General features: G+C 43.7%; 1 protein-coding gene across 3 annotated transcripts; it reads right to left on the bottom strand.

Moving 5' to 3' along the window:
* Window positions 1–259: 259 nt before the first annotated feature.
* Window positions 260–15,025, bottom strand: CORO1B (coronin 1B). 3 transcript variants are annotated; one of them, XM_026707942.2, is made up of 11 exons: window positions 14,768–15,025; window positions 11,642–11,844; window positions 11,251–11,373; window positions 10,512–10,641; window positions 10,211–10,392; window positions 6,925–7,044; window positions 6,302–6,406; window positions 4,972–5,117; window positions 4,767–4,824; window positions 1,989–2,270; window positions 260–1,166 (listed from the first exon to the last, which is right to left on the bottom strand). In XM_026707942.2, the coding sequence occupies exons 2-11, from the start codon at window positions 11,840–11,842 to the stop codon at window positions 1,038–1,040; spliced, it is 1,476 nt and encodes a 491-aa protein (XP_026563727.1). In that variant the 5' UTR covers window positions 11,843–11,844; window positions 14,768–15,025; the 3' UTR covers window positions 260–1,037. The 3 variants fall into 3 exon arrangements, with proteins under 3 accessions (XP_026563727.1, XP_026563725.1, XP_087776805.1); XM_026707940.2 differs by lacking the exon at window positions 14,768–15,025 and adding an exon at window positions 14,218–14,371; XM_087920679.1 differs by lacking the exon at window positions 14,768–15,025 and adding an exon at window positions 13,384–14,215.
* Between the last annotated feature and the right edge of the window lie 7,327 nt (window positions 15,026–22,352).

Genomic DNA, 22,352 nt, shown 5'->3' with positions numbered 1-22,352 from the left:
TTCTATGACTGAAGGAAGCAGGTCCCCATCTCCTTTATGGAAGAAGTGGGGGAAGGCACTCTGGTTACTTTAGGAATTTCCAGTCAGCTTAAAGTAGGGATTACTGCACGATACAACTGTTTTCCCAGGTTATTGGAGGGTGGAGGAAATTTCCATCAGTAGTCCGAAGAAGGCCAGCTGACATTCTGGAAAAGAATTTGCACTTACCTTGGAAGTCACTCCAAGTCAGAGGCCCCCACAATAATAAGCTGCACAGAGCTCTGATTCTATAAAGACTTTTATTTGGAATGAAAATATAGATATCAACCCCGTACAGTTTATTTCTCCTATTCCATCCTCACTGTGTTTTGGAAGACAGAAAAAGGAGCGGTTCCAGAGACAGTAGCTGAGGACTGTAACCAGAAGGCAGGCTTCTTTCACCACCTGGCCCTACTGGATGTCTCTCCATGGTTCTCATTGCAAAAAGTTCAGACAAGGAAGCAGGAAACTCCTCAATGGGATTTCAATGGTTCTATCTGAGAAAAGGCATCCCACCTCGGCACTGACTCTTAAGTGGCCCAGGCTTCCAATAAGCTTCCCGCCACCCCACCCCGCGGCACATACACACTTGCCATGAGAGACTCATAAGGGAACCTCAGCCTTATTCTCAGTGGGAGGGTACAGGCAGGCCAGGCCAAGCTGTCAGACAGCCCCAATCTCCCTGGGTGATATCTAGGCCGGCCCCATCCATGGGAACGGGACAGGAAATAGGCCCCTGACCAGAATAAGGCAAAGGAGCAATGGGTAGGGCACTAGCATATGGCCCCTTAGATAATATGGGGTGCAAAAGTGAGAGGAAGAGGAGATTTGGTCCGAGACAAAGCCCAAGAAACATTCCCAGTAGCAGCAAGAGAGGGCAAGCCCCTGTCTCACCCCACAGGGCAGGAGGAGGAGGGGGAAATGTGAAGGGATTACTGGCAGATCAAAGGAAGGGGAAGTAAGTGAGATCCTCCGCGTTGGTCAGGTTCTCTTGGGGGGCGGTGGGGAGGCAAGGCCCACTAGACATCACCATTCTCAATGCGGCTCAGCTGCAACTCTAGCCGTGCAATGCGCTCTCCCTGTGCAGCCACAAGCGCCCGCAGAGATGCCACTTCACGCAACACCTCTTCAGTAAGCTGCCTCCCTTCCTGCAAATGGGAAAAAGTTATCCATTCATTATTTCATCATATTATCCATCTTTTTTGCCTACAAGTTCCCCAGAATTCCGATGGCTCAGCTCAAACCAGCACTCGTTCTCATTAAAGAAACAGACAGCAAATACAGGACACAATCTGACGCAGGAAAAGGTGCGGAAAGCAAGTCTGACCCACATTCCCAAGCCTGATCAACACATTTGCACAACCCTATCCTCATCATATGGGAGTCACAATAAGGAAGAAGGTCATTGTTATGGTTCCAAATAGAGAAATCTTCTACAGTCGTTTTTCTCAACTTTAGCAGTTTTAAGACGTATGAACTAACTCCCAGAATGCTCCAGCCAGAAAGCTCAACATATTTGGCTGCATCAGTGTTTCCAAGAGCCTGGTTTACATGGTTGGTTGCCAAAAATTAAAGTGTCATTATTTTGAGCTGCAAAGAGATCTGTGCAAGCCCATATTCTAAGCCGAGAAAGTCACTACCCAGCCTTTCTTAAATTGCTGATTCTTCTCAAAGCTGTGAAGAGCTGGAAGTTTGCTTTTCTGCATGAAGGGAGGGCAAAAAGCCCCATGACGAAGCAGACACTCAGTGCTACCCTACAACACCTTACAAGTCTACTCTGCCCTCATGATTGGTTTTGGTCTTTGATTATAACAAAGTCTTATCTATCCATCCATCCATCTACCGTTTGGTCCTTCCTCCAACAACTCCTGCTCTCCCCAGCTCAACTCCATGCAATCCTCCCCAGTCCACCCATCCAGCCCCCCTCCCTTGGAATCCCCATCTGCCACAAGCAACAGCATAACACCTACCCCACTAGCAGCAGTAGCACTAAGAGCAGATGTGGCAGCGGCTGGAGTCATGGCACTGGAGGGTGTGGCACTCAGCCCAGTGTTGGAGGGAGCTGTTGAGCGACCCTCAGGCAACAAGCTTCTTCGGTTGACCTTGAGATCCCGTTGTTTGGTGGGCACATAGGCTTCACGCAGTGAGATTAGGATGGGGGGTGCTGTCTTCCCTGCCACCCATTCCTCTGCTTCCATGGCAGCTTCTGGCCCAGCTGTGTCTGGGTACAAGTCATCTTGGAACAGATCTGACTGTAAAGAGAGGACAGCCATTAGCTTTCATGACACTGGCACAGAGCAATGGAACAGAGCCCTAAGTTGAGTAATCAGAGTATATTTAACCAAGACTGAACATGGAGAAGACGACTAAATGTGTCATACACACACGGAGCCCAAAATGTGAACAGTTTCATGTGGTAATACTGAGAATGTCCATTCTGCCTGAGAAAACACAAAAAGCCAATCTGAGAGATAACTGGCACAGAATTGGGAAAGGAACGTCTTAATTCCTCAGTGTTTATGGATCTGCCACACATGGTATATTGTTGCACAGCCTACACCAGGGGTGTCAAACTCAAGTGCTTTAATCTGATCCGCGAGGCTACCCTGGATACAGCAAAGGACTGGCCTGTGGTACCTTTGTGCCTCTGCCAGAGAAAACGGAGCTCGTGAGGGCCACATACCTCCAGAGCTCCATTTTCACTGTCAGAGGGTTGCAGGAGGCCGTTGCAGCTGAAAATGGAGCTCAGGAGCCCGTTTTCACTGGAAGAACTTGGGCCGCCACAGGCGCCCCTGACATGAGTGACATTGAGCTGGCCACGCCCACCCAGGCCCCCTGAGGTCAAACACCCTGACATGACCCTGAATGAAATCAAGTTTGACATCCCTGGCCTACACAATAGTAGAGGGAAAGGTCTCTAGAATCAGTCCCTTCACCAAAGGAATTCTAGCTAGTCAAGGAAAATAAGCTTTGATTCTGTTTCAACATTTTTCTTTATATTTCTGAATAAAGATCGATTCTACTGGAACTTTTGGAAATCACATTCGGAGCAGAATGTTGCATTTCATGGTGAAGGAGTAGGTGTGTAACTGAAAGGAAAAGAAATGGTCACACTCAGGTCAAAGGCGGCCAGGAAAGCTTAGATGTTTTTCAGAATCATATAACTCCAGAGAGATGAAAAATATGAATGAAAACAGATGTGTGCATTGTAAAAAACCCTCACTCTCAACTGCCAGGAATGTTTTAAACAGAGAGTATCAAATAGCAATACAATACAGCAGTTGAGACAAATCCTGACAAGGAGTAGTAGGACACTATATAGTTGTTCTAAACTGTCAATTCAAACACCCTAGTTTAAATCTTGGCACAACTGTAACCTTAATTTGCAAGATGTCTAAGACAGTGGTCGCCAACCGGTGGTCTGCGGACCACTGATGATCTGCAAGAAAATTTTCATGGTCTGCAGAGAAATCTCTCCCAGAGCACCCCCCCAAAGCAATTAATCCAGGCTGCGCCACCCACATAGCCTGCGGGAACCCTCCCTGCCCATTCATTCCTTACCTGGCAAACTTGTCTGCGAAGTTGCTATTTATCCTTTTTTTTCCCCATCAGCTGTTCTGCTGTGTTGGGAGATTTAGATTAACTAGAAAGCAGGAAATCGTTGGATTTCTTGCTTTCTAGCTAATCTTTAGATCTTTTAAGCAGAGCTGAACTTCCCTTAGGACTGAAGGTTCTATTATTCAGTGCAGACGCAGGTAGCCGATGGCAAAAACACAGATCTCTAAGTGAATCTGTGATTCTGTGAGCAACTCAATCTGCTTGCTTGCTTTGCCTAATTTTGGGTAAAAGTTGCTCTTTTTTAAATAAAAAATTCAATATTTACATAAATATTTATATTTACATACAAGCCATGCCCAGCCAGTCACATGACCAAGCCACACCCACAAATTAGGCCACATCCACAGAACCAGTTATTAAGAAATTTGAATCTCACCCTTGCCTCCGTGTGTTTGTGTTTGTGTGTCTCTTTGTGTGTGTCTATGTGTGCATGCATGTGTGTGTGTGTGTGTGTGTGAGAGAGAGAGAGGTTAGATCAGAGCTCTCTCTTTCTCTCTTTCCCACCATCAGCAAGCCATCGTCAGTCAAAATTCATATTAGTGGTCCTCAGGATTTAAAATTATGAGTTTGGTGGTCCCTGAGGTCCAAAAGGTTGGCGACCCCGGTCTGAGAGACTCATGGTTGAAATAAGATTGGAACTGGCCTGCCTTATTGAGCTTTTTAAAAATGACAGATATGAGAACTGGAGCACATTCCTTAAACATACTAAATCGCTGGCTAGTATTATTAAATCAACACAATTACAAATTAATGCAGAGTGACAGAAATCAAGATCTGAGGGGAAAAAAGTGGCAGCCAAATGATTCTTGACATTTTATAAATTGCCCAACTTGCCTTAATTACTGCCAGAATCTAGGAATTTGTAGCCTGTGCTGTCTTTTAACAACATAGTGCACTTCCTAGCAAGATGCCAATAGAGCATTACAGTGGCAAGATCTTCTTTCTTCCAGATTAGGATTCTGGTACTGTATTTTAATTTTAGTATTGGATTTTAATTCTAACATTAGGCAATTAGGTCAGATGTTAAACTGCATCTGCTTGCCTGCCTACTGATGAAGAGGAGGGAGGGAAGCTGGACCAGGAATCCTTGTAATGAAAAGCAGGCTAACGTCTCCTTATGAAATACCCACCTTCCTTGGCACTGTCATAACAATGGGTTCACACTTGCGCTCATGGAGTTTGTAAAATCTACAGAAACAGAGAGAAAGAGCAATTGAATTAACCAGCCTGGAGCTTTAAAAACTATGAAAATAATTCATGCCACACTTTGACTGCCCTATCTGCTTTCTTGCCATTCCCCTCTATACCTTCCTATTAACAATTTAATCTGATTACCTGGCAATCTCACACTTGTTGACATCCAGACCCCGCTTGGGCATCCAACCCATGCCCCGTTGTGGTTCTTTGCTAGTAAATGTGTTCAGGAAGTGGATATATGGTGGTTCTGCTGTGATCTCAAAATACCGGATGCTAGAATCTCCCTGGAGAGGCAAGAAAAGATAGCAAGACACACCATGACAGAATTGCCACTCTTTGAATGGCAGAAAAATACATTAGAAAATCATCAGTCAGAAAGTTAGCCCTCACTCAATGTATTTGAGATGAAGTCCCATATATGTCACCCATTATTATTACACTGTTTAATAGCCTGCCGTTACATGGGTGCCCTGTGCCTAGTAAAATATGAAAGAGTTTAATCTACTCACCGATAATATCCTTAAGGGAAAAGAGGTAGACCTGACCCCTAATTATGTGACCAAAACACCAAAATTAGGCCTGTTTTGGCCTGTACACTTTGATTGGATGTCTTCAACATAAGGGTTGCCCTCCAGATACAAGGGTCACTTCCTCTCATTCCTAGACAATGCAGTCAATTGCTGGTGTAATTCAACTGATGAGAGTTACACCCAGAATTCCCAGGAGTCAGAGACGTAGAACACAAAAACATAGGCCTAATTTTATTTAGTAACAGCTGGAGAATCTGATTACTTTGCAATATTAACACTGAATTACAAGACAAGCTACAACAGGGAGGGAAAATATTAGATTACTGGTGTCAAGTTTGCAGCGTCATGTTGCCGTCATGTGATGTTTTGCGACATTTTTTCCCCTTCATGGCATTGGGGTGGGTGTGGCCTGCACATGACGCATCCGGCCCGCAGGTCGCCAGTACCTCTGTATTACCCCTCTATTAGATCGCCAACAGACTCTCAAGTACTTTGATAGAAAAGCCTATACCAATGATGACAAACCTTTTGGGCACTGAAAAGGCGCATACCCAAAGTGCAAGGTGTGCCCCCCGTGCATGGGACCGTGCACCCCTGCACATGCACATGTCCCCTGCATGCAAGTTTGCCCCACCCCGACACATGCACCCCCACACATGCGTGGAAGAGACCTGAAGACCAGCTGGCTGGCGGGAGGCACTCATGCAGGGGCAGTGGACTTGAGCAGGGGCGACAGTGTTGTGTGCCCACAGAGAGGGCTCTGCGTGCCACCTGTGGCAGGCGTGCCATGGGTTCGCCACCCCTGGCCTGTACCAATTAATTTAAAAATTGTGCTATCTGTGAAGTTAACACATAAAATGTAGTGGAAGAGATATTCTACCTCACTCAGGCACCATCATGCAAATACCTGCATATACAAACCAAGTAAGAAAGCCTACTTTGCCACAGACGTAGATAACGTTGGTGTCAGGATCGTAGAAGGGCAGAAGGGCCCCATTGCTGGAGTCCAGTTCCTGCAATGCCATAGGTTCTTCAAGATTTTCCTGAAATCGACAGAAACAAGAAAGCACAAAGGCATATTATAACCTCTTTCAGATGGTTGCCTCCACATCAGCCCCTTTTGTGTAATGCTTTTACTTAGTCGCTGCCTACTGCCTTGCTGGTAGGCAATAAGAGAGATGCGCTCTAGACTGGTTTGGGAAGGTTACTCTATATCGGAGAACTGCTTGAGATGGAGAATCTTCTCATCCAGGGTTTTGAATTGTAGCAGAATCCCCACCCTTCTTCAGATACCTTCACGTTGTGGGGATGGTGTGGGGCAGTAATGTGATTGTAGAAGATGGGGCAGGAGTCTGTTCATTTCCTTCAAGATATAATCACGAGGGGTTCTCTTGCAGAACCGAACTTAAAGCAATCCTCATTTGAGAACAAAGCAACCTTCAGAATGGGAAGGGGAGAGAACTTGTTGCTCAGGCTCTTGGAACTGACAGGGGTTTCTCTTCTGTTGGAGTCTTCCTCCCACAACCTAGTTGTGTCCCCCTCCATTCGCTTTCCCACTCACCGGGTCCCAGAGAGCCAGCTGCCTTTCGCTCATACGGCTGAAGCCTGTTGTAAAAATCTTCCCATCAGCCAGGAAAATGGCTCGCATTGGGCGTGCTCCCTCATGGGCTTTCTCCCTCTCCTGGTGGGCAAAAGGGAAAGGGTCAGGTTAGAGAAAGCAAGCAGGTTCCACAATAGACAACATAAATTCTCCCTGCCAGCTCTGCTCAGGTATCTCTCAAACTGAATCCAGACTACGCTCTCCTACCAGTCATCAAGATTTAAATTCAGCCTGAAGAAGCCTTAACATTGTTGCAGGTATTTAAGCATAATTTCTTCAGCTTTGCCCTACCTTTCCATTTGGTGCCCGTTCTAAGGAAACTAAAACACATAGCCAAATCCAAGTGTTTCCTCCAAAGGTTGCCTAGGAACAGGCTAGATTAAGCTGGGAGGCCAGTAAGGTTTTTGTGATGAGAAATTAAGAACAGCAAAGGCCTCATTTTTAATTTGCTTCTGAGCAAAGAACCCAAGATGTTAAAACCTTAGCACTCTGCAGGAAAAGGAAGCTTCTTCTGTCACTCTTCTCCTTTCAAAATTAATCAGGCCACACAATTATTAAACTCCCTTGCTGACATCTAAAAAATGTAATTTAACTATGTCAATATTTTTTAAAATCTCTTTCTTGCTCTCTAAATATTTAAAACATAATCCAAAAGAAAAACAGAAAGACAAACAAAAGAGGAAACAGTTACAAGAATTGAAAAATTAAATAACAATTTCAAGGTAACATTTAGTTCAAAATATTAAAATATATCAGTTTAGGACAACGTAAATAATATGCAATTATTGGCAATTATTATATACCAGGATGAGAGATTATTATACAGCAATTATTATCAAACATGCAGGTATACAGAAAAAAGAAAAAAATACAATTGTTGGGTGGCAATCAAAACATTTTCTAATTCTTTGCCTTTCCTAATTTTGATGAACTATCCATAGATCTAAAGAAAAAATACCATAGATCTAAATAACAAAACACTTTATATGATTTTTCTTCTACTCCACTCTTTTGCAAACCTCAGCTGCTAGACTGCAACTTTCTTAAAAAAAAAAAAGTCTCTTTCTCTTTAGGAGCTAAAAGCATTTGGACAGGGCTGATAGGAAAGTAAAAAAGGGAACAAGGGTTCAAGACCAGGCCACTTTGTATCCCAGCAGTTGCAGTAATAAGATAATGCATTATTCTTCAACTAAGCTATTACAACTCTACAGAGATAATTATATCTCTACACAGGTCCTTAACTGGCAAGACAATATTTATGCCACCATCACTGGCAGGTTCCCAGCATCATCATCCCCATCTCATTTAAAACAACCCCCTTCCCCTACATCGGTGGTCGCCAACTAGCGGACCGGGGGACCACTGGTGGTCCGCAAGAAAACTTTGGTGGTCTGCAGAGAAATGTCACCCCCAGAGCACCCCCCAAAGCAATTAATCCAGGCTGCGCAGGATCACAACGCTGCGCCGCCCACAGGGCCCGCGGGAACACAAGGCTTGCATTGCTTGCATTGCGCACAACACGAGGTAGTGAGGGGAGTGGGGAAAGGGCGGAGGGGGGGAACTTGCCCCACTCAGCCCACTCGCCTGGCCTGGCCACCGGGCTGCTTCTTTCTGCTGCTTCTTCTGCTTTTGGCTGCATGCAAGGAAAGCAGCAAAAGTCTTTCTTTCTCTCCCCCAAACTCCGCCAGAAATGAGTCTTTGGGACCCTGCAAGGCCTCCTGCTCCAAGAGGCTGTGTTGACGCAACAAGTCTCACAAAGTCTCATTTCTGGCGGAGTTTGGGGGAGAGAAAGAAAGACTTCTGCTGCTTCTGCTGCTTTCCTTGCATGAAGCACCTCTCTCTCTCTCCCCATCCCTCCCTCCCTCTCTCCCCCTCTCTCCCTAAGAACAGAGCTGGAGATGGTATCCTGTGATCCCAAATAAAAAAACGATCGATCGGTAGGAAAACGGGGCGGGGAATTTTCCTGCAGTCTTTTTGGGGGACTTTCCCAGGGTCTCTGCTCCACGGGATTTAAAATTATGAGTGTGGTGGTCCCTGGGGTCCAAAAGGTTGGCGACCCCTGCCCTACATTACTAAATGCTCATAAGAAGCCTGAGTTCATTATAGTGAAAAGGGGGCCTTCAACCTATTTGCTTCATTGATTCATGTATGTGTAAAGAAAGGCCTTCCTCCTGCCCAAAGTTTGTCATCTCTTATCACTAGCAACAGGAGTTGCACACGGATACTTCAGCAGACATTCAGCAAAAGCAATTTTGGCTTGGCTGTCAAACCCCAGATCAAACTTTCCCAAAAGACAAGTAGGCAAGACTGGCTAAAAATTGCTCTTAAAGGCACACCCTGCTAGAGAGCATCAATTCCTAGGGAAGACTCCCTTTAAAGACCTCTTGGCATGAAGAAAAAGCTGCTTTTCCAAACTGGAAGATATTTGCACCTCCTATCCCCTCCTGTAGCTGGTGAGATGGACACTGGAGTCATCCAGTCCTTGGCTTTGATCCTAAGTCCCTGGAGGGCTCAATTTCTGTTCTCCTGCTTACTTCAGTGTACAGTCCTCGTACCTTTCTGCCACCTATGTGTTTGTTGTAACATGTATTCAGCACAGGACTGGTGACAGTGTCCAGATTTCTTGCTGACAGTTTTATTTAAAAAAAATTTGCACGCAGGCATCATTTATTCTGCTGAAAGCAAAGTTACAAAATCGGACTGTACCAGTTGCAAAATTTTCATTTGCCTTAAGAGAGCACCTCTGCCTCAAGCACATTCCACATGCCATTCTTTTAGTTCCCGTGGTAGGATTATAGTTCTGCAAGCACAGACCTCTAAGGAAAACTAAAAACAAGGTGAATCCTGTCATGCATCAAAATGAACATTCTACTGTACTATGCTGAATACCCACCAATGTGTCATTTTATATCAATAAGCACTGCAAATTGTTTTGTAAATTCAGTAGATCTGCAGTCACCTTACTGCAAACCAAGAACAGTGCAAGTTAGTTCACAGCTATGATTTAATAACCAGCTAAAAAATGGAACTTGAAGCAATAAAATACAGAATAGGCGGTACAGATAAGAAAATGGGGAATCTCTCTCAATACTCCAAAATATAAAAGCAGCCCCTTTGAATTGCCAAGATCAGAATGGCTTGTCATAATGCCACAAAACTAATCATGACACTGATGGAACTCTCACCATCATGCACCACTTCATGAATGGGACAATGTAACCAAGAACTCAAAGAGTGTCAGACTTACAGCTATAACTTGCCCACGGCGTGGATCAATGATGCGCACACTTTTGTCCTTGCAAGCTGAACAGAACAGACTGCCGTCCCGGTTCCAGCTGACATTATAAATGATGTCAGGATGCAGATTGTCAAGGTAGTAAAGCTCTTCTGCTGTGCCCACATTCCACACAATAACCACATTATCACAGCCTGGAATAGAAAGGAACAACTAAATGGTTTGTTATGTCCTTTTTCAGACAGCTCATAAGCCTATATTTTTCAACAGCATCCTGCTTGCAGCAGAAACTTCTCAACTTTGCTGGTGGTACCTGCACTCAGAAGGATATTGCGAGCAGTTGGATGCCATGTGATGATGCCCACACGTTTTGAGTGTCCTTCTAGAACCACCACTGGTTCGGTCAGAGGCACTGTGAGGCCGCTTTCTGGGATCTGCCATACCTGAAGGGAACAAACAGTGCAATACAATGAGCACAGGGCTCACATGTGCTTCATTCTCTCCCATCAATATTACACCTCAAGCACAACCTTCCCTTCTCTCTAACAGCATCCAACATCAGTGGGAATTCATTTTGGAACACCCTATCATCATGCCCTGCATAGTATTATCCACCTCCTATTATGTAAGAACAGCACCTCACATTTTAAAAGCAAAGGAAAAACCTCCCCTAAATTAAACCCTGCTCTGGGTATAATATGGCTCCACCCACACTGCAGCTTTCAATCTCTGTCAAATGAAGAACTGTAGCTCCTGCCAGCAAAAGGGCTGCCAGTCCTGTTTTATCTAAGGGAAATATTCACATATGCTTTATTTTGCATAATATATTCTGCCTTTGCAGAAATAAGGTACACTGGATTCTGCCTTCTTCCCCACTGCTACAAATCTTGTTCTTCTATCCTTCACAATATGCCCATACTTCCCCAGCTGTGAGGAAAACTTCTCATCTGCAAGATTGATTGCAATTGTTTTAAGATACACATGGAGGCATGGCTACTGAAGAGACCACTTTACCCCCACCTACATACACACTTTCCCCATTTCCATCTCACCATAACAGTGCAATCCTCAGAACCACTGGCAATAATCTGATCATTATGTGGACACCAATCAATGTCCAAAACTGGTCCAGTATGTCCACACACGGTAGGGTAAGACTTATCAATTCGTCCTGTCTGGGGGAAAATAAAGGAGATAAGAGTTGACACACGGTTCAGGTATCTCACAATCTTGTTGCAAGCTGGAGTCCCATTCTCTGTCTTAATCTTTTCCCATATCAAGTCTCTCCCATAATCCTTCTCTTCCACCCCCTTTATAAAAGGTGGCTCCATTAATACAAAGATGTGAGAACCATAGAAAGAACAAGCAGTCATTTTTATAACCGTTTGCTGCTTCTCCTCCTCCCCGCACCCTTCCTTTTTCCACCTTGAGCCCATCCTTCACCTTTTGCAGTGGGAGGACCATAAAGGCCCCCCCTCCACTGGCCTCGACAATCACTGCCACAAACTTGGGGTTGACAGCACAAAAGGTGCTGTCCCAGGTGACTCGTGAAACCCGGATATCGTCATAGCACTGGTCATTCTTGACAGGCTGCCCAAAGACGTGGCGGAATTTGCTCTGACGCACAACCTTACGAAAGGACATGACTGGAAAGAGATGAAACACAAGTCAGAGAAAGGGTGTACACACAAGCATAGCACAGGGATTCACTTATGACTGCTGCCTAGTTGGATATTTTGCACCTTCAAGAGCATCTCTGCCAATAAAACCAATCACATCATCACCCAATATCTGACTCTTAAGGGGGCTGGGCCAGGCCAATGGTGCTGCTAATGAAGAGGAGAACTGCATAAGAAGGAAGTAACCCCCAGTTTCATCCAGAGCATGGGTGTCAAACTCAGTGTCACGTTGCTGTCACGTGACTTTTCCCCATTCACGGAACAGGGATGGGCATGGCCTGTGTGTGACAAATCTGGCCTGCAGGCTGCCAGTTTGACACCCCTGATCCAGAGCACATGCATCTCTTAAAAAGTAAAAATATAAATTGGAAGACAGACCTATTCCTTTGAGAAAAAGTAAAAAGCAGTTCCACATTGTCCACACCTTTAAAAGAGGCATGATAAAACATCAGAAACTAAAAACAGGTAGTTCTTGACTTATTAGCACAATTCAGGTCAGAACTTCTGTTGCTGAGCAAGGCAAATCTTTAAGTTATGAAGTGAATCATGCTATCAATGGGCAAATTTGGCTTCCCCTATCCATTTTGCTTGTCTGAAGCCAGCTGGAAAGGTTGCAAATGGCAATCACATGAACCTGGGGTCCTAAATACACGCCAGTTACCAAGCACTCAAATTTTGATCAGGTGACCATGGCCATGCTGCAAAGGTTATAAGAGTAAGGACCAGTTCCTTGTCGCCTTTTTCAGTGCCATTGTGATTTCAAATGGCTGTAAGTCAAGGACAGCAGAATTAGAATAATCAGATGACATTAAGGCAGAGCAAGGGGCTAACTCAGAGAAAGCTCACAGAAAGCCCATTTGGTACCTTCTAACTAGAGACAAGAGACAAAAATAGATTTTACCTGCACCACTACAAAGCCTTAATCTTTAAATCTATAAAACATAGAAAGCAAACTGGGAAGCTGCCCCCCAACACTTGAACTGATCAGAGTCAGGAATCAAGCCAAACTTCAAACAGAACTCTTTTGGGATAGAGGGGAGCAAATGAAGTCCCACCAAAACAGCAATACAATCCATTCAGTTATTCAGAGTCCAATTTCAGCATGCACTGAATGACTTCTGGGGAGGTGAGCTAGGATTACACGGTGGGGTGCGCCTGCTTTCCATTCTGTTCAAGAGGGAGCCTCCCCTTATTTCCATGGCAACCAAGAGGCAGAACCTACAGAAGCAAATGTCTTTTAGAAATTCCTAACAGATCAGGTGGGTTTAAGAGTAGGCAATCATACACATTCTTCTGCACATCCTGGAGAATTTGGAGGGGAAACAGGGGTATAAAATTGACCCCATCTAATACAGTACGAGAGGCACTTTGTGATGTGGCTAAAGACACCAGGCTAGAAACTGGGAGATGCTAAATTTTAGTCTTGCCGCGGTCCCAAAGATATCCAGGTGATTTGGGACTAGTTCCTATACTCTCTCAGCCCTAAGGAGGCAAGACAAGCCACACCTGAAAATGTTGATAAGAAAACTGCAGAGACTTGTCCAGGCAGTCACCGGGAGCAGGCATATACATACACAAAACCAAACCCATATTAGCTGGCCAGAAGTGTACATCTAGAACCTTCCTCGGAGAGGGGAAAAAAAAGATGAAGAAACAGGAAGAGACAAAAAGAGAGGAACTGTTTTCCTGCAGAGTCCCACGAAGAAATGAATAAATCGCCCGAGTTCACTCACTCCACTGGAGCAACCGGATGCGCAAGGGGGAAAAAAAAGCAAGGTGACTCTAGTTGGACCAAAGAGGAAGGGAGGAAATCTAAGCAAAGCAAAACTTTTCTTGCAACCCCAACAAAAAAAAATGTTGGGGGGGCGGTGAGGTAGAAAGAGCAACCCGGAGGGAGGTTTCCACCCTCAGCGCGTCAGAAACCAGCCTCTCAAACAAGCGAAAACGCAGAGTGGGGAAGGGGGTCTCCGGCCGTCTGCAAAAGCCTTTCCCATTTCCTGGCAACCGGCGCGACCAGCTGAGGGGAAGCCGCGTTTATAAGCACGGCAGCCACCGCCCCTCAACGCTGAAAACGAAGTTCCATCTGAAGCTGTTGCATCCCCGGGATGGCCGCCACCTTCGATTCCCGAGCACCGGAGGGGTGGGTGGGGGTGGGGGAAAGGCAAGGGAGAAGCCAGGGCGGTGCTGCTGCCCAGTCCGGAGGTGGAGAAAACGGAGGGAGTGATTTTTGGCAGCCTGCCTTCCGACCTCGGGGCCCGGGAAAAAGCTCGGGGGCTCCCGTCCATTCCCCCCCAATCTCCATCAACGCGCTCGGGACGCGGTCGCCCACCTCCAACTCACCGGCTTGGAGGAACGGAACCGGAGCAGCCTCTCCCTTGCGCACAGCCCAGGGCGGTGCAAGCGAAGGGAGGGACGAAAAGGCCCGGTGGGCCGGCCTCTCGGTGCCTACAGGAAATGACCCAGGAGGCGGAGGAAGCTGGCTTCCCAAGCACCGGGTTTTTTTTTTTTTAACCTGCTTTGCGGCAGGAGCGGCCCAAAGGACTGAGGAGGAGGAGGAGGAGGATCTCCTTCGGCTCCGGGGGTGGGGGGTGGGGGCGTGGCGACCGAAGGACGCCGAGCCGGACCAGAGCGCCAAAGCAGCCGAGCGACCGCTGCTTGCTGGAGCTCCCGCAGGAAGCGCGTTCGGGGAGGGATCGGCCGCTGGGTCGGCCTGCAATTCAAAGACTGCAATACGGGGGGGTAGGCCAAGCCAACCCCGGAAGGGAGAAGTTCAGGCTGGCAGCCGGGATTCAGAGGTGGCGGCGGCGGCGGCGTCTCCTCCTTCCCCTTTGCCCCTAGCAGCAATTAGCTCGTTAAGGGAACGGCGCCGTGTTCCGACTCCCAAAAGTACCTTTATCCGCGACCGCTTGCTATGCGCGGCTTTCCCTCTTTCACTGGGAGGCGGGCGCGCACCCGCAAGCCTTATTAAACAGCATCCTGGGCGGCGCGCTTCCCTCGTTTGGGGTGGGGGGCGGTCTACGAGCTGCAAGCCTGGTTTTCAGCTCTTCCAAGCTGATTGCTTCCGCTGGGCTGGGATTTGTGACGGCTCTTTACACAGCTGCTCTTAGGATGTAAATCGGTGCCTTTCAAATTTGGCAACTTTTAAGATGGAGGGTGTGGCGTTCAACTCCCGGAATTCCCCTGCAAGGCTGGGGAATTCTGGGAGTTGAAGTCCGCACGGCTTCAAAGCGGCCGACTTTGAAAAAGGCTGCTGTAAACGAATCGATTGTCAAGCAGGGAGGAGGGGTCGAGAGTGTGAATAATTTAGACTTGTAAGAAGAGGGCCAGAAGTAGATCAGCTAAACCATCCATGAGGAGGTAGTTGTCCAATCTCTTAATTTCCAGAGATAAGGAACTGCAGAACCCTTCACAGATATTAAAGATTTGGAAAAATGCCCTTGTCAAAGATATGCCATAATTACCTAGGTAAAAGTGCTGAAATACGTTTAAAGGCCAGAGCAACAAGATTACATTCAGAAACAGCTCAGATGCCTCCCTGATCCACTGAACTATAACAAAGAAGTACAGCACAATCAGACTTGCAAGATTCTCTAAATATAGCCAAACTCAATAAAAGTACTTTTAGCCTTTTCAATGAGTAGTTGATTTTCAAGTCTGCTCTACCCAGAGGTGCTGGAAACAGGTAGATTGTTCCACTGTTGTACAAAAGTTTGGGGTCTAAGTATAGTATGGTAATCCTCAACATACAACAGTTTATTTAATGCCCAAAGTTACAATGGCACTGAAAAAAAGTGTGTTATGACCTTTTTTCACACTTAGGACTATTACAGTTTCCCCATAGTCACCTGATTAAAATTCAAGTGCTTGTCATGACAGTTGCCGGGTCATGTGATTACCTTTTGCAACCTTCTGGCAAGCAAAGTCAATGAAGCCAGATTCACTTAACGCTTACAGACTCAACAACTTCAGTGATTCATTTAACAAATGTGGCAAGAAAGGTTGTAAAATGGTGCACTTCACAAAGGTTTCAACTTAGCAACATAAATTTTGGGCTCAATGGTGGCCCTAAGCTGAGGACTACCTGTATACCCAGCATTTCAATTTCTAAGGCCATGGAAATAAAATTCTTGGTCAGCTTCCTTATAATTTCTCTTTAAATACCTAAGTGCAGCTATCATGTCTTCCTCAAGTGGGAACAACTGGAGATATGAAGGTGGCAGTGCATGCATTTCTGTAGGATCTTGTTCTTTTCTTGACTGCCAATGATGCAAAAAATCAACAACCCCAAACCGACTGAGACATGCATTGATCGATGGTTGATAATTCCCTCTGAATTCATGTACCAACACTATAATCCCAAGGATATTTTCAAATGTAGACAACTTGATATATCTGTGCAATATTCATGTAAATTTTGTTGATTAAGAAAAATTCACAGAACATGTTGGTACAAATGCAGGAAAAAAAATTTGAACATGAAATTTTATCACTAGAGGTAAAAAAGGACCAAGAGGTTCTGTTGTGTTTGTATCATTCAGGACCACAAAAGAATGTGTTTGGTAGGTTGCTTACTAAGCATTGTACACATACTTATTAGTTGCACTACTTTATATGCTGCTTCCTTGCTGGATTTTAGGCAGCTCACAATAAATTCATCCTATATAACTGTAGCATAATATTAAAGGAACTTATGACTGCCTATAAGATCTTTAAAGTAAAAACTCTTTATGTAGCTTCCATCTTAAACGTTTTGACAGTTTCATTAACCTGCACCCTTGCATCGGCCAATCCACATGTATACACAAGCTGTAATCATTTAAGTCTTTAATCCATAATCTCCTAAATTAGAATAAACAGCATTCTGTTATTGTACAAATTGATCAGGTGTGCATTTTAAAAAGGGTGGAATGAACTTTATTAAATGCAAATGAGTGAAGGAATCTGGATATAGTATATGTAACAAATAAAACTTGCCATGTGGTTAAGAGATATTCTCAACCAATGGAATCTGGAAAGCAGGAAAGTGATAACAATTGTTGTTAGAAAACTCTTTATGCCCTTGACATTAGTCTTGTGGACTGGGGCTGCCAAGAATGTTATTAGGGCATATCAGAAGAGCTACCTGTCTCCTACCATCAAAAGGAAAGTAATTATAAATGTGTGTTTCTTGCTTTAAATGCATTGTGATCTTCAGCACTCAGCAATGTGCATTTGGCTTTACTTAAATGTATCCAATCATAACAGATTCATTATTGCATTTTACCTGATAATTATTTTAACTTTCTGAGACCGGCATTCAGCAATCACTACGTTTCAGGAAAGGGATGAGGGATAGAAGGCTGATTGGTAAGAACAAAACTGTACAAGCCAGAAGCAAAGCTACTTAACTCAATTGAGTTCTACTACACCACATAGTAATCTGCTACACTTGTAATTAATTGATGATTTGTGTAACCATACTTTATTGACTAAGTCACAAGTAGCCGAACTGATACAATACTGTATGTTGCAAACTATTGTTTGTAAACAAATGACTGAGTTAATAAAGCAGTCAAAATCTGCTGCAGCCAAGTTTTGCTACTTTTAAAGACCACATGTTATTTCGGCATGAAATGTGATTGTATGTTGCAACTCCATATGTAAGTGGATCAATGGTTGTAGGAGAGAGATGTTGTAAGCTGGTTAGAAAACTAAAAAATAAAGTAGGAATAGTGATACCTATATTATAACAGCATTAATGAAACAGTTGTTGCTAATTATATTGATATCTTGATAGAAATGAATTGACACGCTACTAAATAAATACTTATTCTCCTTGAAGTTGTTTTATTAATATACAATTTCTTTAAACAACTAAGATAAAACTTCAAAGTCTTTGAAATAATTAAGAACAGAGATTCTCCAGGCTTCAGCTAAAAAGTGTTTCCTCTGTTAAGAAAAACAATATGAAGGTTATCTAGGTTAATCATAAAAATACAAAACATTATTTAAAAATCTTCCCTAGCATGCAAAAATGCATGTGTTCATTCAAATTGTTATATATCAGGAATAGTGTTAGTTATGTTTATTTCTGAGTAAAAGTTGTATGCTTTTTGATAAATCCTTTTGATGCCAAAGTGATTAGAAAGGAGGAGGAAAGAAGTCTTTACAAACCACAATTGTACAACTGGATGCCTCAGTACAAAACTAAAATGCAGAAACTAGAAATGAAAAGAGCTTCCCAAACTCAACAATGAAGTTTGTTGCTATAGATGATGCTGTAGTTAAAAAAATATGCAACAATGGCATTTTTATGGAAGTGAAATAAAATGCAGTCCAATTCACCTGTATGCTAAAAAAATACTTGGGTTTTTGGAGCTTAATCAGTTAAAATGTGTGTCATTATAGTCAATTATAATGTGATGTACAGTATGTGATCTTTGAAAGATGCTTTTAAATGAATCAGGGTACAAACTGCTCATGAGCTATTCAAAGCCATCTGTTTTCAGTTTAACCAGGAAACATACATTGGGCAGAAAATTGCAAAATGTAAGATATAAAAAGCAAATATAACACACAATAAATGTTTCAAATATATTCTTTATCTTCAAGTAGTATCACTTTTTTTTCATTTTAATTACTGTATCTTTGTGCAACTGGTGATGACTTTGTTGATCTAATTATAAAGCAATCAATTTAACTGAACTTTGAGGTGGATGTAATTGAAAATTTGAGTATCACCATATCAGTGAAACTAAAAGTGTTTTCCCTCAGAATCTCCAATTGGATAAGATTACCTTAAAACAAGGAAGTCCAGCATGATCTATAGCATCAGTCGCCAACCGGTGTCGGCCGCAAGAAAATTTTGGTGGGCCACAGAAAAATTTCACCCCCAGAGCATCCCCACAAAGCAATTAATCCAGGATGCGCAGAAACACAAGGCTGCGCCACCCATGGCCCGTGGGAACCCTCCCCACCCACTTACTCCTTACCTGGTAAACTTGCCTGCTAAATTGCTATTTTTCCTTTTTCCGACCATCATCTGTTCTGCTGTGCCGGGAGATTTAGATTAGCTAGGAAGTACAAAATGGTTGGATTTCTTGCTTTCTAGCTAGTCTTTAGATTTTCGGCTCAGCATAGCTGAACCTCCCTTAGGATTGAAGGTTTGCTTGTAAGCAAATTCAGTGCATTCATGGCAAGCAAATTTGAGAGACTGAGCTATCTGATGGCAGATAGATAGATCATTGAATGATTCTGTGAGCAACTCAGTCTGCCCGCTTTGCCTGATTTTTGGTAAAAGTTTCTCTTTTTTATTAAAAAAATCAATATTTATATAAATATTTATAATATTTAGATACAAGCCATGCCCAGCCAGTCACATGACCACCAAGCCACACCCACAAATTAGGCCACGCCTACAGAACGTCCATGTCCCTGGGATCTAAAATTATGAGTTTGGTGGTCCCTGAGGTCCAAAAGGTTGGCGACCTCTGATCTATAGCTAATTTTAAGCCATCCTGGATTGCAGGGAGTTAGTAACTTCTATGGGCTATGTGGACCTTTCTGTGATATTTTGTAAACCATCCTGAAAATGGGCAAGGCCATTTTACAATACTAATTCTTTAAATATTATTTTTACTTATCATTGTATCATTTTTGTAATCTGTTCTTTAGTAAATATTTTTGTTTGTGCCTTCAAGTCAGTTTTTGACATCAAGTGACTGCCTGGACTAGTCCCTGCAGTTTTCTATGCAAGGGTTGTTTTGGAAGTGGTTTACCATTGCCTGCTTCCTAACGCTGAGAAAGAGCCAAAGATTACCTGCTGGTTTTGTGCCTAAGTTGGGACAAGAACTCACAGTCTCCTGGTTAGTAGCCTGATGCCTTAACCATGGCAGGACCATGATAGAACCAAACTGGCTCTACAAGAATATTTTACTTCTTTAAAAAAATTTTTAATAGGTTAGGAATAGATTCTGAAAAAGTTTTTAAAAGCAGGCATCGTAGCATCTGTTTGCAACTGTGTGGGGTTGCCATATGCAGCTGTCACGTGAACCTAGCAAAAGAATCAGTTGCTTTAAGGAGTTGCAGACAGATGCTATCTATGCATTCCCATGTCCTCCAGTGCATCTGCTTGGAATCGAATAAACATTTATATAGCCATTACAAATGACAAAAATAAGTCAAACAACCCAGCTGCCCAGAGCTCAGTGATGTAGTGCCCCCTGCCAAGTAAAAAACATACTGCAGATTTATTTCTTTACCAAACAGGTGGATGAAACAACTGCTTTCCCAATCCAAAAGGAGACTGGGGAACCAGAACCATGAAAAACAGCTCAGGGTGACTTGAGATATGGAAAAATCAATGGGAAAACAATGTTTCATGGCTGGGATGTGGGAGGTTGGAGTCATTAGGAATGTGGGGGAGTCTCGAGAAGAGATGGCTTCAGAGAATGGTGGATGGATTAGGTAGCTGTGAAACCTGAGGTAGGAAAAGTGGTCTACAGCAACTTGCCACAGCCAACTCACCATGGTCAAATCTCCACGAACACCATGACCAATTTGAACAACTCATCACGGCCAACTTGTCATGGTTCAACTCACCACGGGACAAGAGTTACACAAATATTGAAGAAATAGTGGAATAGAATCATTAAAGGATGCCAAAGAAGGGACAAAATGAAATGTGCATGACAAAAAATTAAAAATAATTAAATTATTTTAAATAATTAAATTGAATTATTGAATTGTCCTATAGCGAGTTGGCTCTTGATGAGTTGGCTATGGTGAGTTGTCCCTTGATGAGTTGGCTGATGCATTGGCTGATGGTTGGCCGTGGCAAATTGGCCATGGCGAGTTGACTGTGGAAAGTTGGCTGTGGCGAGTTATCCCATTCCAAGGAAAAGCACCCAAAGTAGGTATTCCTGTACACAGAATAGGCATAGGGAGGAGGGGAAGCAACATGGTTTGTACTAAAAACATTATCAAACCATTTTACATTATTTCTCTAAGTAAAAAGTCACTCAAATTAAACTCTGCCTTGAGTCATGGTTAGTAACATCATGCACACAATCATTTAATTTTATTGGCAACCACATAGAAGTCATTTTTCCAGTACCCCTTTGTACTCCAGACAAAGCCTCTTAGTATACAGACTAGGCTATAAGTCTCAGACCTTCAAGGGGTCTCTTGTCCAAGTGCTACACAGATCCAACCTTGTTAGGTTTTTAAGATAAGCCAAGAATTGCTAAGTTTAAAATATAAGATTAGATCTCGTGTCAAATGTTAGATTTCTGCTTCTTTCTGTAGCTTGCTGTTGAAGAATGGGAGAAGAGAGAATGGGTATTCCCCATTAAATTTTGGCTCCAGCACTATCAGTTCAGGGCTCTGTCTAACTCAACATTCAGCCCTTAATGATTATGTTTAATGAATGCAGTTTCAGCCTAAAAAAACATGAACACCCCTCTTTTAAAGATACATCCAATGCTATATTTTCAGTGATGGAGAATCATAGATAAACTCAAAAGTGGTAGAAAGGTATCACTTTTAATGAGACTATCTAGAGTTCCCTCCAAGAAAGTGAGTTATTTTCAGGAAAATTCTGGTTGTAATCTTATTGACAATTATCAAGGAAGGATGAGCAGTTACAAAGAGCAGGAATAAAGAAATTGAAATGATTATCCTGACCACAGTTACTATTGGACCTCTGGTAGCTAGTTCCAAGGAAAAGTGGTTGTCTGAAACAAACAAACAAAAAGATTCTCCAGGCATAGGTCCCAACCCTGTACTGGTGTTGCTCTGTATTTTTCCTCAACAATATGACGGGGTTAAACATGTTTTCCTCAAATGGAGTATACTTTAGCAGACAGGCTCACTGCCTAGGGCCCCTCCCACATGGGAACTCTAGAACTCTTCCCTTCTAATTCTGGAAGAAGCTATAGCCACGGTGGCAAATTTATGGCATGCGTGCCAGAGATGGCATACAGAGCCCTCTCTGTGGGCACACGCGCCATCACCAGCTGGTCTCCATGGACACTGGAGTGCTGAAAAACAGCCTGAAAATGGCCCCCCAAATGACCTGAAAAACAGTCTGGAAAACAGCCTGAAAAGTGACTCAGAAAATGGCCCCCAAAGTGGCCTGAAAAATGGCCTGAAAATAGCCCAGAAAATGGCCCAGAAAATGACCCCAAAATGGCCAAGAAACAGCTGGAAAACAGCCTGAAAACAGCCTGAAAATGGCCCAGAAAACAGCCCAAAATGGCCTGAAAACATCCCAAAAATGGCCTGAAAATAGTCTAAATGGCCTGAAAAATGGCTGGAAAACAGTCCCCCAAACTGCCAAAACAGAGGCACACATGCACCCGCCAGCTGGTCTTCAGGTTTCCGGCACTCTAACGCACACAGGTGCACACACATGCATGCATGTTCTGGTTTGGGCACTCAGTGCCGAAAAAGTTTGCCATCACTGACCTATAGCCAGAACAGCTTTAAAGCCTGCC

The sequence above is a fragment of the Pseudonaja textilis genome, chromosome 1 (assembly GCF_049901715.1).
Source record: "Pseudonaja textilis isolate UNSWEBS1 chromosome 1, rPseTex1.2, whole genome shotgun sequence".
In the NCBI taxonomy this organism is placed as follows: Eukaryota; Metazoa; Chordata; class Lepidosauria; order Squamata; family Elapidae; genus Pseudonaja; species Pseudonaja textilis.
The sequence above is the reverse complement of the archived record's forward strand: the minus strand, read 5'-3'. Positions and strand labels throughout refer to the sequence as shown.

Excerpts from the sequence above, each read along its gene's own strand:
- CORO1B (XM_026707942.2), bottom strand. The coding sequence starts at position 11,842 with ATGTCCTTTCGTAAGGTTGTGCGTCAGAGCAAATTCCGCCACGTCTTT. Across the intron at positions 4,825-4,971 it reads AACAAGTGTGAGATTGCCAG|ATTTTACAAACTCCATGAGC; the intron begins GTAATCAGATTA and ends CTGTTTCTGTAG. Across the intron at positions 2,271-4,766 it reads TTATGACAGTGCCAAGGAAG|TCAGATCTGTTCCAAGATGA; the intron begins GTGGGTATTTCA and ends CTCTCTTTACAG.